This window comes from Quercus lobata, chromosome 9, assembly GCF_001633185.2.
Source record: "Quercus lobata isolate SW786 chromosome 9, ValleyOak3.0 Primary Assembly, whole genome shotgun sequence".
NCBI lineage: Eukaryota > Viridiplantae > Streptophyta > Magnoliopsida > Fagales > Fagaceae > Quercus > Quercus lobata.
This window is the reverse complement of record NC_044912.1, coordinates 29,030,730-29,043,192: the sequence shown is the minus strand read 5'-3', so window position 1 is coordinate 29,043,192 and position 12,463 is coordinate 29,030,730. Positions and strand designations below refer to the sequence as shown.

The 12,463-nt window shown below is 33.5% G+C and overlaps 2 protein-coding genes across 3 annotated transcripts; one reads left to right on the top strand and one right to left on the bottom strand.

Annotated features, from left to right (window-relative positions):
- Nucleotides 1–2,963: 2,963 nt before the first annotated feature.
- LOC115961033 (ribosome maturation protein SBDS) lies at nucleotides 2,964–5,967 on the top strand. The gene is made up of 5 exons (XM_031080082.1): nucleotides 2,964–3,313; nucleotides 3,447–3,576; nucleotides 3,757–3,957; nucleotides 4,155–4,322; nucleotides 5,242–5,967. Exons 1-5 carry the CDS (start codon nucleotides 3,180–3,182, stop codon nucleotides 5,692–5,694), a joined length of 1,086 nt encoding a protein of 361 aa, XP_030935942.1. The 5' UTR covers nucleotides 2,964–3,179; the 3' UTR covers nucleotides 5,695–5,967.
- A 502-nt stretch (nucleotides 5,968–6,469) lies between these two features.
- Nucleotides 6,470–10,861, bottom strand: LOC115959255 (mitogen-activated protein kinase kinase kinase 3-like). 2 transcript variants are annotated; one of them, XM_031077594.1, is made up of 9 exons: nucleotides 10,388–10,861; nucleotides 8,891–9,160; nucleotides 8,662–8,749; nucleotides 8,434–8,496; nucleotides 7,806–7,966; nucleotides 7,563–7,638; nucleotides 7,406–7,465; nucleotides 7,188–7,295; nucleotides 6,470–7,112 (listed from the first exon to the last, which is right to left on the bottom strand). In XM_031077594.1, exons 1-9 carry the CDS (start codon nucleotides 10,819–10,821, stop codon nucleotides 6,933–6,935), a joined length of 1,440 nt encoding a protein of 479 aa, XP_030933454.1. In that variant the 5' UTR covers nucleotides 10,822–10,861; the 3' UTR covers nucleotides 6,470–6,932. The 2 variants fall into 2 exon arrangements, with proteins under 2 accessions (XP_030933454.1, XP_030933455.1); XM_031077595.1 differs by lacking the exon at nucleotides 10,388–10,861 and adding an exon at nucleotides 9,394–10,154.
- Between the last annotated feature and the right edge of the window lie 1,602 nt (nucleotides 10,862–12,463).

Genomic DNA, 12,463 nt, shown 5'->3' with positions numbered 1-12,463 from the left:
TCGGGCAAATTAGTATTCCTTCTATTAGACACTATCCTAAGCATGACTTGACAATCTTCAATCATTTGCCTAAGCTTTCGAGCTTTCCCTTCTCCTAGGCTCGGACTTCAAATTTGTACCTTCTTTGGATCGCTTGGTTTGGGCCTAGACCCTTTTTACTAATGTTCATATGGGCCCTCTTTGGGTCCAATCTAAGCCAACGATTCCTTGAGTTCACCCTAGTTCCCACAACTATGATGATGAGAGAAAAATCTAACTTTAAGAAAACACAAAATCCAAACAATTTGATACAAAAATACCGCATTCAATTTCGATGCTATCTTAATTACTCAACAGTATATTATAAATACTCACTAAAGCTATATTGAAAAAAGACAAAGATGATTTTTAAAATATAATTTGTTCTCCATTCTTTTAGTTATATCAATACTTTTTTTTTTTATGAAGTTAGTTATATCAATACCAAAACATATAGATATAGTTAATCTACATTTTCTTCATTTTTAAAAAATATAAATTATTCTTATTACTTAATTTAGTAAATAAACTAAAAAATATGAAAAGAAATAATATAATTTTCAATCTTTTAAGTTCCAAAATATGGGGGAAGGAATGAGAATGAGAGCCATTACCCTAATCAATATTTCTACTCTTTGGATGAGTTGGCAACATTTCGTTAGGTACTTAAAACCTTCAATGCCATAATTCCATTTAAGTTTGAGAAGTGTTACATCCACAACACTTTCACAACAAATTATAGATGATAAGTTGTTATTGGTTTTAATTTGAATTCACAACTTAATTTACTTTTTTGTCCACCTGTAACAACTAATAACAACCTATTACTTAAAATTTGTTGTGAAAGTGTTGTGGACATAACGTTTTTCTTTAAGTTTAGTTTTTTTTTTTTTTTTGGTGAAAACAAGTTTAGGTGTTTATTAAGTAGAAAGCCTTTTTATTTTTGTGGTAAGAGGGGGCATATGCATATGCTTAAGCTAGTTGGTCGTTTTTAATTATGAGGGCTTTTTAACCAACTTCATTCTCAAGGAGAATTAAACGAAAATTTTAAAAGTTTAGACTTTAAATTATATTAAATGGGGGTGCCACGACCCCTTTGTCCCTTAGTTATTCCATTCTATAACTGCTTTATAGCAATTATTATATGTGTAAGGGCTATTATATGTCTAGGTAGCTTCTTTTTTTTCTTTTTGGGGGTGGGGGATGGAACATTGGAATATGTCTAGGTAGCTTTTTTAAGAAGGATGTCTAGGTAGCTTGATAAATGATAATTCTTAATAAATGTTTGTGCTTAAGCCTTTTTTTTTTTTTCCAGATCTTCTCCCTTCTCTCCATGTGTGTGTTAAAATATTTAGTATTCTTTTAAAAAAAAAAGTAACGTTTGTGAGTAAGACCAAATTGGGTATTTTGTATATCACTAGTTTTGAAGCACGTGCTAGCCAGTAAAAAGATTACAATTATGGATATAAATAGAATTTATTTATATTTATTTAATTATTGGACTACCTAGAAATTATATGATTAAATGTTTCAAAATATTCAGATATCAATACTTTAGCCCTGTTCTTGTTACTCTTCTCGTAAATGCTATTTTTTATATTTTACTGTCAAAGATCATATAAAAAAAAAAAATGTAGTATTTGTTATATTAAGTAGAGAATATAATTTTTTATGCTATATTTTATGTCAAAATCTAAATACAAGAATTTATATATATATATATATATATATAAATTGACTATAATAATAACGTAGTTCATATTAGACTTTATACAAAAAAGAGTTTCAATATTACAGGCGTAGTTTATAAAGATGAGTATATATTGTGTATAGAATGAGGTCTAAAAAAAAACGAATGTATTCATATCTACACCTTTGATCTTCTAAAGGGAAGACAAATTGATACATAATTGAGTAATAATTATGTCTTTATCTGGCTTCCATGATCTTCAAAATTTCGTTTTTTTCTAATCTCTAGTGAAGTTTTCAAACACATATACATATTAATTTACTTAATTTACTTGTCATAGTAGCTTGTATTCATTTACTTTCATTTGGCACGTCAAAGATGGAAATAATATTAAATCTATTGTGTGTTTCTCCACGATTGTCATAGCTTGCAGATTTGAGATGAATAATGAACTTTTGGTCGGAAGAAAGCCTTACAATGTTTTCTAAATTTTGTATTCCATCCTACCATTAGAGCAATAACGTGAGAATTTCATATATTTTCAAACATATTCAAAACAAGAGATTTATGAACTATTAAACAATATCTTCATAAGTTTAACAAACAAATAAATAGAATTTTATAAGTGTGCTTAAGAAATTTTCTGCATTGTTTCCAAACATGATAGCTAGCAATGATCCAGTTTCATCACATAAATCAACCTCAATTCGACACCTAAAATGAAAAACGTAATAAATAAGCATTCCAATAGTAAGAGTTATTTATGGAATTATTGACCAAAAGAAAGGTTATATATTTTTGATAGTGTACATGCCTAGGTTTAGCGACAGCCTTTTTCTTTCTCCCTGGTTCCTTCTTTTCCTTCTTTCTTTTCTTACTCTATCAATTTGGTCATGGCTGAATATTTTATTTTATTTATTTTTGGTTTCTTATCTCTTACCTAGATTCTATATTTGTGTTCATCCATAGAGATAAGTCTAATTATTGTGTTCGCGTCCATCAATAGAGTAGGTGGCTGACTAAAAATGTTAACAAAGGGATAAAATCAAACAAAATAGAAGCAAAAGACAAAACAAACCCTTTCAGCCTGCTTGCATATTAAGGGTAAAAAGGTCAAGAAGGTGCTGGACAAAGTCGGTCAAAAAAACAAAAACAAAAAAAATGTGCTGAAACAATAAACAAATACTAGCAAGTACTATTCACATGCGCATTCGCGCTATTTAATATATAGGAAATAGAAATAGAAATTGATAATTGCCAGCATTAGCCCAAAGCTGAGGATAAACTGATTTTGTATTTTGCCCCTATTCTATTACTAGTATTTTATAAAAACAATCCCTTATCAAACAAAGCAAAAATATACCCATCGACCAGAAAACGCAACAATCAATCAATACCAATACCATTCCGAAAAAAAGAAAAAGAAAGAAGCGAGTTCATCGTGTGAGGAATAGGCATAGCGAATCATATCATGTCGCGGACGCTGGTGCAGCCGGTAGGGCAAAAGAGGCTTACCAACGTTGCAGTGGTCCGCCTCAAAAAGCACGGCACTCGCTTCGAGATCGCTTGCTACAAAAACAAGGTCCTCTCTTGGCGCTCTGGCGTGTACGTCTCTCTCTCCATTTTCTTTTTTAACTGTTCGATTTTTTTTTTTGTAATTTAAACCTAATAATGGAACCTGAAAATTTTCAGTTTTGCAATCACATACTGTTTATTATTATTTTAATTTTTGGAACAGAGAGAAAGACTTGGATGAAGTGTTGCAATCACACACCGTTTATTCTAATGTCTCCAAAGGAATTCTTTCCAAGTCCAAAGAATTGCTTCAAGCTTTTGGAACTGATGACCAGACTCAAATTTGCTTGGAGGTCTGTTTTATCTTTTACCTTTATTTGTTGTCTCAATTTGGTTTTTTTTTTTTTTTTTTTTTGAAAATGTTCTAGGTTAGCTTCATTTTGTATTGAGATATATGTGCATTTGGGAACGGCTTATTTTGCTTTGCTGAAAATACTGACTCACGTGCTTATTGTGCTTGTTTGATTGGGCAGATTTTGGATAAAGGAGAGCTTCAAGTGGCTGGGAAGGAGAGGGAATCTCAGTTGTCCAATCAGTTTCGCGATATCGCCACCATTGTTATGCAGAAGACTTTCAACACTGAAACTCAGCGTCCTTACACCATTGGCATGATTGAGCGGCTTATGCGCGATATCCATTTCGCTGTTGATCCTCATAGCAACTCTAAGAAGCAGGTATTAATAAATAATAATAATAATATGCTTTATTTTGATCACTACATGGTTTTATGAAATGGGAAAATCTTGTTACACACTTAAAGCACGATTTTCAGTGAGTGTGTAATAACGAGTGTGTGATGATCATGGAATTTGTTATTTGTTACAGTGATTTTACTCTCAGGTGTTTTGAACTATTGATGTATCTTATTCAGGCATTGGAAGTTATACACGAGCTTCAGAAGCACTTTCCAATAAAACGGTCACCAATGAGATTACGAATTGGTGTTCCGGAAAAGGATTTTGCCTCACTTCTGGAGAAACTGAATGTCTGGAATGCTAGCATCACCTCAAAAGATGAGTCTGGAAGTCATCCATCTGTTGTAAGTTCGGGTCCTATGTTATCAATGTACAAATGTCTTTTACTGTTAACTATAATGGACATATCTGGATAATTGTTCCCCATTGTTTAATGTGGTGTCTTTGAAGGGAAAGAAATAGCAGGTGTTTTGAAGATAATGAGAGATCCATGCCAGACTTCAAGTTATTTTTCTGTAGAACCTTATTGGATTGGTTGTTGGCTTTGCGAAACCAATCATTTTCATCTTTTCTTGATTTATGTAATTTTTGTACTTGATTTTTTGACCCCTGTACACTTCTTGTGTACTAGGGTGTCTCTTTTTTTATATCAATAAATCTTATTACATATCCAAAAAAAAAAAAATTCTGTCCCAGATCAGTTTGCTTAGGTTAGCGTTAGTTCACTATTACTCTCAGGCTTGTGCTCCTAGTGTTTGATAGTTAAAGTTTTGGAGTTTTATGCACTATCACTCAATTTAGCTAATAAATTCTATTGGTGTTATTCCTCAGACCTAGAATCAAATACTACCTTCATAGGCCCAAGTGGTCTCCAATTAACCCACATAAAGCAGCATGTTACTTGGGGGGGTTTTTAACTCCCCAAAAAAATTACGATTCAAGATACATCTGAAGTCCTTTATACTCTGATGTAGAAAACGAAAAAAGCAGTTTATAATTGTTAAATTTTAATTTTCCTGTAAAGAGCATTTTGCATTGTAAGATGAAAATTTTGTTTCCTTTTCCTAAAGTACAATATAATATCAGTTGGTACACTTCCAGCATGCTAGTTAGCTTAGTGGAGTCTCATACACTTATATATGATCATTAATCTCTTTTTAGCAGTTTGTGTTGTTTATGTTGTTTATTTGTTGGTAAGCAGATTTCTGAAACAAGGTAACTCTGTTTACTTATGTATTCTATGTTTGTTTAAATGTTGTGCAGATTTGTGAAGTGGATCCTGGTTTATATCGGGACTGTAGTGAATTTGTAAGCAGTTTGCAAGGAAGGTTTGAAGTCCTTGCTTACTCTGTGCATGTGGAGGAGGACACCCATGTGGATCATTATGATGATTATGATGATGCACCATCAGGCCCATCACGCCTACCCAAGGAATCTGCTGACTCTGTGTCCCAACTGAGCGAAAATTTACAAAAGAAGACTACTATCTCTGGCGGAAATGGGAATGCCAAGGTGGAGGGAAAGCAAAACAAGTGCAGCACATGCAATGCATTTTTCGAGGATGCCAGCGGATTCAGGGATCACTTTAAGAGTGATTGGCACAAGCATAACGTAAAGCGCAAGACAAGGCAACTCCCTCCCCTTACTGAAGATGAGTGCATGGCTGACATAGAAGTGGAGGACCTAAAGTCAGATTTAAAGGATTATTCATTTTAGGATGGACCTTATGCTTTGAGAGCTTGTGCAGGTTGATCAATGTCCACATATAGATTACATGATCCTATGTAGTACTTTTAGGCCAATTTTGACAAGGACATACTGCATTCAATTTACTAGTAAAAGGTGTTTGTGCTGTTGTGTAGAACTCCCTTAAATCAAAAGATGATTGCGTAATCAAAGCTCACAAGGATTTGAATTTACTCTCTCTCTCTCAGGCATTTTTGTATGTGAAGTGTGTTGAGTCAGTGTATGACAGCAGATTTTTGAACACATGATTATTTTTGTAGTGAATCTGTTTTTAATTCAGCTGTTTCTTGCTCTCAGTAATTCAATCAACCATTATTTTATTTTTATGGGCAAAGCATGTGCCATACGTTTAAAGATAATAGCAGGACAATAGGATATCCAACTATGTTCATACTACCTGGTGCACCTGGTTTTTTCGCCACCTCTCAATCTCTCTCCACTTTTCTTCTTGTCATACCCGCTACAGTTTATACATGAGTTTAAATTATATGGCTGATAATTCCTTCACTTCTTGCCATCCTGCTAACCTCCATCATATTGTTGAAACTTGAAACTATGCAAACCCCCCCCACCCCCCAACAAAAAAAAAAGAGCATAATGGAGTATGAGAAACAGTCAAGTCAAGCTTAGTCTTGACTCTTGGAAACTAGTTTAATAACTGGATTTATATCCGATCAATAAGGTAGGATAGACATTTGTGTTTCTTACACTAATATTCTTGAGGAAAAATATGGCATGTAGCTCTAGTATTATTACCATAGTGATATTAACAGATATCATTTCTTTTGTTGTTACATACAGAGCAGTTGTGCCCTCATCTTTATGGAAAACATAAGACAAGATATATATAGCTTTTTTACATATTAAAAGAACTATGGAGGCAGCTTAAACTCCTGACCTCTGTTAGTATGTCCATCTCTGCTACTGAAAATTTCTTATGATACAAATTTTTATGCAATTGGCCAACACATTCTATGAAATTTTAGCAAAAGTTGGTCTTGAACATTTAGCCATGAAGAAAATTGCAGAAATAGAGAATTTCTGCAAGTGCCAAACCCTCATAAGTCAGAAAAGCCAACTTCCATCATTTGCATAGCACATAGAACAGAGTTGCTTCTGGACAGTTATTTGTACATAAATTCTATACAAAACCAAACTTTTGCACCTCATCTGGCAAGTTCACTCATGACTTTAGAAATTATCAACTTTCATAACTTTCTTGTCGCTTGATCTTGGAAAAAGGGGTGATGTAGTAGTTGTGCAGCCTTAGGACGTGCCAAGGGGTCCCTCTGCAAGCAAAGTTTAAGGAAACTATGTGCATTCTCTGAAAGGTGACAAGGGATTTCAGGAAAACTTTCGCTGTTTGCGATTTTAAATATTGCAGCTACCTAGTGAAAGATAAAATAAGATGAGATTGGTCCTAAAACCAAAGAGATGCAAATTATAAATCTACAATGACATACCCCTTCATACTGGCTCCAAGGTGGCTTTGAAGTAGCCATTTCAAGAACAGTACAACCTAGGCTCCAGATATCAACCGCAGGACCATAACCACCCAGATTCATTATCACCTGGAGAAATTATTTTCGAAAGACAATCATTGCCAAACTATAAACATCGAAAGTTAGAAGAAGGAAGTGAGAATGATATGGAAGGAGAGAAATTTGGAAGAAACTACTACCTCAGGCGCCATCCAATAAGGGCTGCCTCTAAAAGAAACCATTGAAGAGCAGGATGTTGTCTGATGTAAAGAAATAAATAGGAGATCAGAGATGATTTGTTTAGGAACGAACACAATAACTGTGGAATTATTCAAAAGAAATGTAGAAGAAAGATACATGTTTAGCCATGCCAAAGTCGATGAGTCTAGCTTCACCATTACGATCTATTAATATGTTTGCGCCTTTGATGTCTCTGCCAAAGGAAATACAAGTTTCATTTCCTAAAGCTACATATTATATACCAGAACAACCATAACAGCTAAAACTACTGAAACATCCAATAACATGTGCACTGTATTTCTTCCATGTAAGTATATGCCACAAGAACCATAACAACTAAAACTTTGAAACATCCATAACCTGTGCACTGTATTTCTTCCATGTAAATAAGCTAGACCAGAAAGAATTTGCCTGGTGTAACTTTGGATAACAGGTTCCTCAAATGGACCATATTCCAGCAGTAATTTATCAATTGATGCCCCAGAAACGTACTCCAAATAAACTGAAAGTTTTTCTCTATCCTGCATCAAGAATTCAGAGTTATTATAAGGAATGTAAATTGCTATACCAGTTACACGTTCCTTTCCCAGTAGTTTGGCGGATTTAACTCCAGAAGTCATAAACAAACCGTTTCTCCATCTTTATCCATTATATTTTCTAGCAAAACATAGAGGATTATATGCACATGAACAAATGCTTTTTTTAGGGTACAATGTAAAACACTGTACTATCTCAAATCTGGAAATGGATCCAAAGAAGATAGTATATACACTTCCTAAGGTTCGGACATATGGTATAAACATAATTTGTCATCAAACTCACTTCAGTTGAATCAATCAAGAGATTTTTATACCACTGTGTGGTAGTTAATCCCGCTGAATTGCTAAGCAACTTTTTTGAGTTTCAAACCCAAAAGATAGATTCAAAGCTGAGAATAACATGGATTTCACAGTAGAAAAATGATTTCAAATTATTGAAGTTTGCGTACCAGTTTGCTTCCATAAAATTGGACAATGTTTGGATGTGACAGCTGACTAAGCAATGCTATCTCCTGTTCACACATGTAGAATGAGTTACAAATCTAATACCTATGTCATGATGCTTCAAATTCAGTGTTTTAGATACAAATATCAAAATCGGTTCATTAAAGAACAAAAAGCAGCCATACAATGCAGATGCAATCCTTCATTTTTGCAGAAAAATATGAGAGACACACCTGGTTCAGTTGCTTGAGACATTCTTTTGAGGCCTGATCATCAGAAATGACCCTTACTTCCTTTATTGCACACATTTGTCCATTTTCACTGTATTTACAACATTAAATTACATCAATATCCAAATAACTATAGCTTTTTTTTCCACTCCTCCGTATCTTTTGCATTTCACTAGTATTGAAGCCCAACAAGAAAGCAGTGAAGTCGAAAAGAGGGAGAAAATTATGCTACCTATTGAATCCTTCATAAACATGACCAAATGTCCCTCTTCCTAGAAGCCTTCCTTTTCTCCACTTTGACTGAAGTTTTTCTGAAGGTGGAGAACCTGGAGGAAGGGGGAGAGCATGACATGGATGCCTTCTACTTTCAAGTTTTACAGATGGAGACTCAAAACTTGTATCACATAAGAGCAGATCCTGAGGAAATGTGCAAGCTGTTAAAGTTTTGGATTCCAGGCATGAAATTCTTGGCCATGATTTGCACCGGGATTCTTCAAATAGTCTGTGATAACCATGTAGCATTTTTTTTTTGTCAAAAGGTGGAAGATTACACAATTACTGTCAAAATCATGGATGAATTCTTGATGTTTAACTTCCACAGCAATTTGCTACTTCAATCAAAAACTCATTACATCATATATAGCTCCATAAAATATCTTAGAATCAGACTCAAACCTCAAAAAGCCAAAGCATAGAGAGTTGATAGAAATCAATTCCAACAATTGCTAAGCTAACCTCCAAGAATAGACTATAGAGAATGTGTGGCTCTTCATCACCTTCTGATTAATGAATTTTTAGCCCAAATAGCCATCGTAGTGGCTACTTCCACCAAAACCAAATCACCATAACCACCACCAAAAATGCCCTTACCACTTCTATTCTCAACATCTCATTGCGGTTGGTAAACTTGGTTGGAAAATGGTGTTTTAATTATGAGTATTCTGCTTGTTTTTTTGTGAGTATTTTGCTTGTTTCCTTCTGGACAATTGTGTTCAAAATTTGTTTACTCTATTATGATTTTGTTTTGTGCCATTGATTTGCAGTTATGACCGATTTAAGTTAGGTGACAATTAGGAACACGACAAATCAGAGGAAGTTGGTTTTGCTTTTGATGTTTTGGTAAGTTTTTATAATGGTTTTCCAATTATTATGTTTTATGGAAAAGTATTATATTCGAAAGAAATCCTTAAGAGAAACATATGTTAATGATTTTTATTCAAATAAAGAAAATCTTTGCTGTTTTGATCTTCAAGAGTGACACAACTTACAGTAAAGGGCAGAAAGAAGACTTTTTGCTCCAAAATAACTTGGAAAAAATCCATATTTACAAACTAGCAAAGAAAACAGTTATGTACATCCTTCTAACCTTCTTTATAAAACAAACTCCTACTTTTGTATCTAAACTGTTTTTTTTTTTTTTTAAACTGTAAATTTTAAACTACTTTTTTATTTAAAAAAAGGGACAAAAAATAAAAATGACTTGATTTGAAGCATAGTATTGAAGTTCCAATGGCTGGGCATAGAAACTCCTTTTTACCTTTGTGCCTCACGCAATTACTTGTCCTAAAATGATCTGGGAAAGATATAACAGGGAACATAGAAATCAAAATGCAAATGGAGGCCAAGTTCTAATAGTTCTATATCATAAAAAAAGAACCTGAAATTAAAACAGAACTACAGAAGTTCAGAAACTAAAAAGACAGAATAGGGGAAGGAAGGAACAACAAACCTAAACGCACAAAATTCCCCATGATCACCATTGTTTTCATTACACTTATCACAAGAAGAACACCAAGATGAACTCTCACTGGAAACTGAAAGTGACACCGTCTCAGAATAAAACCTATTAACGCTTATAGCAGGCTGAGGAAGAGGATATGCTTTCTTCTCCACAGTCAGGCTTCCTATATCCGAATCAAAACCTCGAAACACAGAGAACCCATTTGCAGAAATGGAAGAATCTATGAATTCTTGACTTGTTCTCATAGAATTCCGAGCAAAGAGGATTGCTTCATCCAAGCTCTTTTGCTTCTCTCTGTTCAGATTTCTCTTGTTGTTGTAATTAGTAGAAGTTGAAGCTTGGCTCTTCCTGGCTTCTTCAACTTGTTTCCTGTGACCTTGTTGTGCATTACTTTTTGAGTTTCTTGCCCACCAAGATGGCATTTTGAGGGAGAGAGTCAGAAGCAGAGCAGAGCAGAGCAGAAGTTGCTGTTTTGGACTAAATAAGGTTTCCAATAACCTTGTAATATATATACGTCTTTGTCATGAATTCTCATGCATTAATTTGCATGTACAGCGTGTTTTACCACATCAGTTAATTTCTTAAACGTTACGGCAACAAGAAAATGATCCTAAGAGTGATTGATAAATACCTTAGCAATATAGACATGCAGCTGAATTGCATGAAGTGATTTATGCCTAGGGTAGGGATATGGTACTAATAACCTAATGTGGGGAAATAATGGTAACCCAAACGTACAAGAATCAAGCATTGGCGTATGATATAAATTAATTATATTGATTCAATACAGAAAGTAGGCATATAGAGATATTAAAAGTGCAAGCTTGGGTGCTCAAAACTCCTCACATGTAGGTGTTTTAACTGAGTACTTACAACTAAACATAGACATGATGTGAAAGAGAAAGTCAATAGACATAACTTTTGTACCCTAATTATTGTCACAATGGTGATATGTGCGACTCGTAGAAAAAAATGGTAAATCTATGTGAAAGTAATAGTTCACCAATCATAATGACTTACATATCAAGTTGTTATAAAAATTATGACAAGTGGTGTGATTTTAGAATAATTGAACATGAAACTTAAAGTTCTTTCATTTACTTATATGTACATGTTAGTAAACTTGAGCTTCCTACCTTCCACTTGTAATATCTGTAGGTGTATGTCTACTTTTTGTATTGAATAGAAGGTTGGTGAATTATATGCATATTTGATATTTGGATTAACTTTTTTATGTTTATTTATATACAATTTTTCAAAACTTCTTCTTTTTTTCTTTTTCTTTTTTTAATTATGATATATTTTTGCCAATTAAATAAACACATAAAAGTTTCAAAAAAGCTAATCCAAAACAAGTCTAGCAAGATATTAACAACTAAGTTTAATAACCCATATTCGGTTATTTCAGTTTTTTTGTTTGAAAATCAACCTGTGTTGATAGTACATATGCCTCCTGATATGTCAACCTGTCACACGATTAATAACTAGAATAACAAAAAACAAAAAAATTGGGTTTGACTACAATTTTTTGCACTTATTAGTGGAATTTTTTTTTTCATTCGATAATAAGTGATTTTACCTATTGAGTTTATTAGGATTCACAGATTTTTTGTCATGGATCGCTAGAACATAGCAAAAGTAACTATAATAGTTAACTAGTTTTATAATCTAATCGACTCAATAAAATTGAGCCTTATACAGTTACACATACACTAATTATATACTCCCATATATCTTCAGTTTGTTTCAGAATTCCAATCTAAACAGCTCCATTCTTAAATTATAAATTGACAAGTTTTTCTTCATTATTCTTTCTTTGGGCTTTCTTATCTTTAACAGTGTTATACAGTAATGCGTTATATATGCCCCACCATATCTGTGTTATCTATTCCATATTTGTAGCTTCATCATTAATATCCATAGCTGTCTATGTGGTGGATGACAATGTCATGGATTGTGATTTCCCTCGTATACCAGGCCAATTTAAGAGTATAGTTCTTTTTTAAGTACTGTGTTGGAAATTTGAAAATTCAAACAAGGATGGTGCACAGAATTATGAAACAA

Bases quoted from the DNA above. Each gene is read 5' to 3' on its own strand.
- LOC115961033 (XM_031080082.1), top strand. From the start codon at position 3,180: ATGTCGCGGACGCTGGTGCAGCCGGTAGGGCAAAAGAGGCTTACCAAC. The intron at 3,314-3,446 runs GTACGTCTCTCT...TTTTTGGAACAG, and splicing joins CTCTCTTGGCGCTCTGGCGT to AGAGAAAGACTTGGATGAAG. The intron at 3,577-3,756 runs GTCTGTTTTATC...TTGATTGGGCAG, and splicing joins AGACTCAAATTTGCTTGGAG to ATTTTGGATAAAGGAGAGCT.
- LOC115959255 (XM_031077594.1), bottom strand. From the start codon at position 10,821: ATGCCATCTTGGTGGGCAAGAAACTCAAAAAGTAATGCACAACAAGGT. The intron at 8,497-8,661 runs GTGTGTCTCTCA...ATGTGTGAACAG, and splicing joins GTCTCAAGCAACTGAACCAG to GAGATAGCATTGCTTAGTCA. The intron at 7,296-7,405 runs GTAGTAGTTTCT...TAATTTCTCCAG, and splicing joins CTTATTGGATGGCGCCTGAG to GTGATAATGAATCTGGGTGG.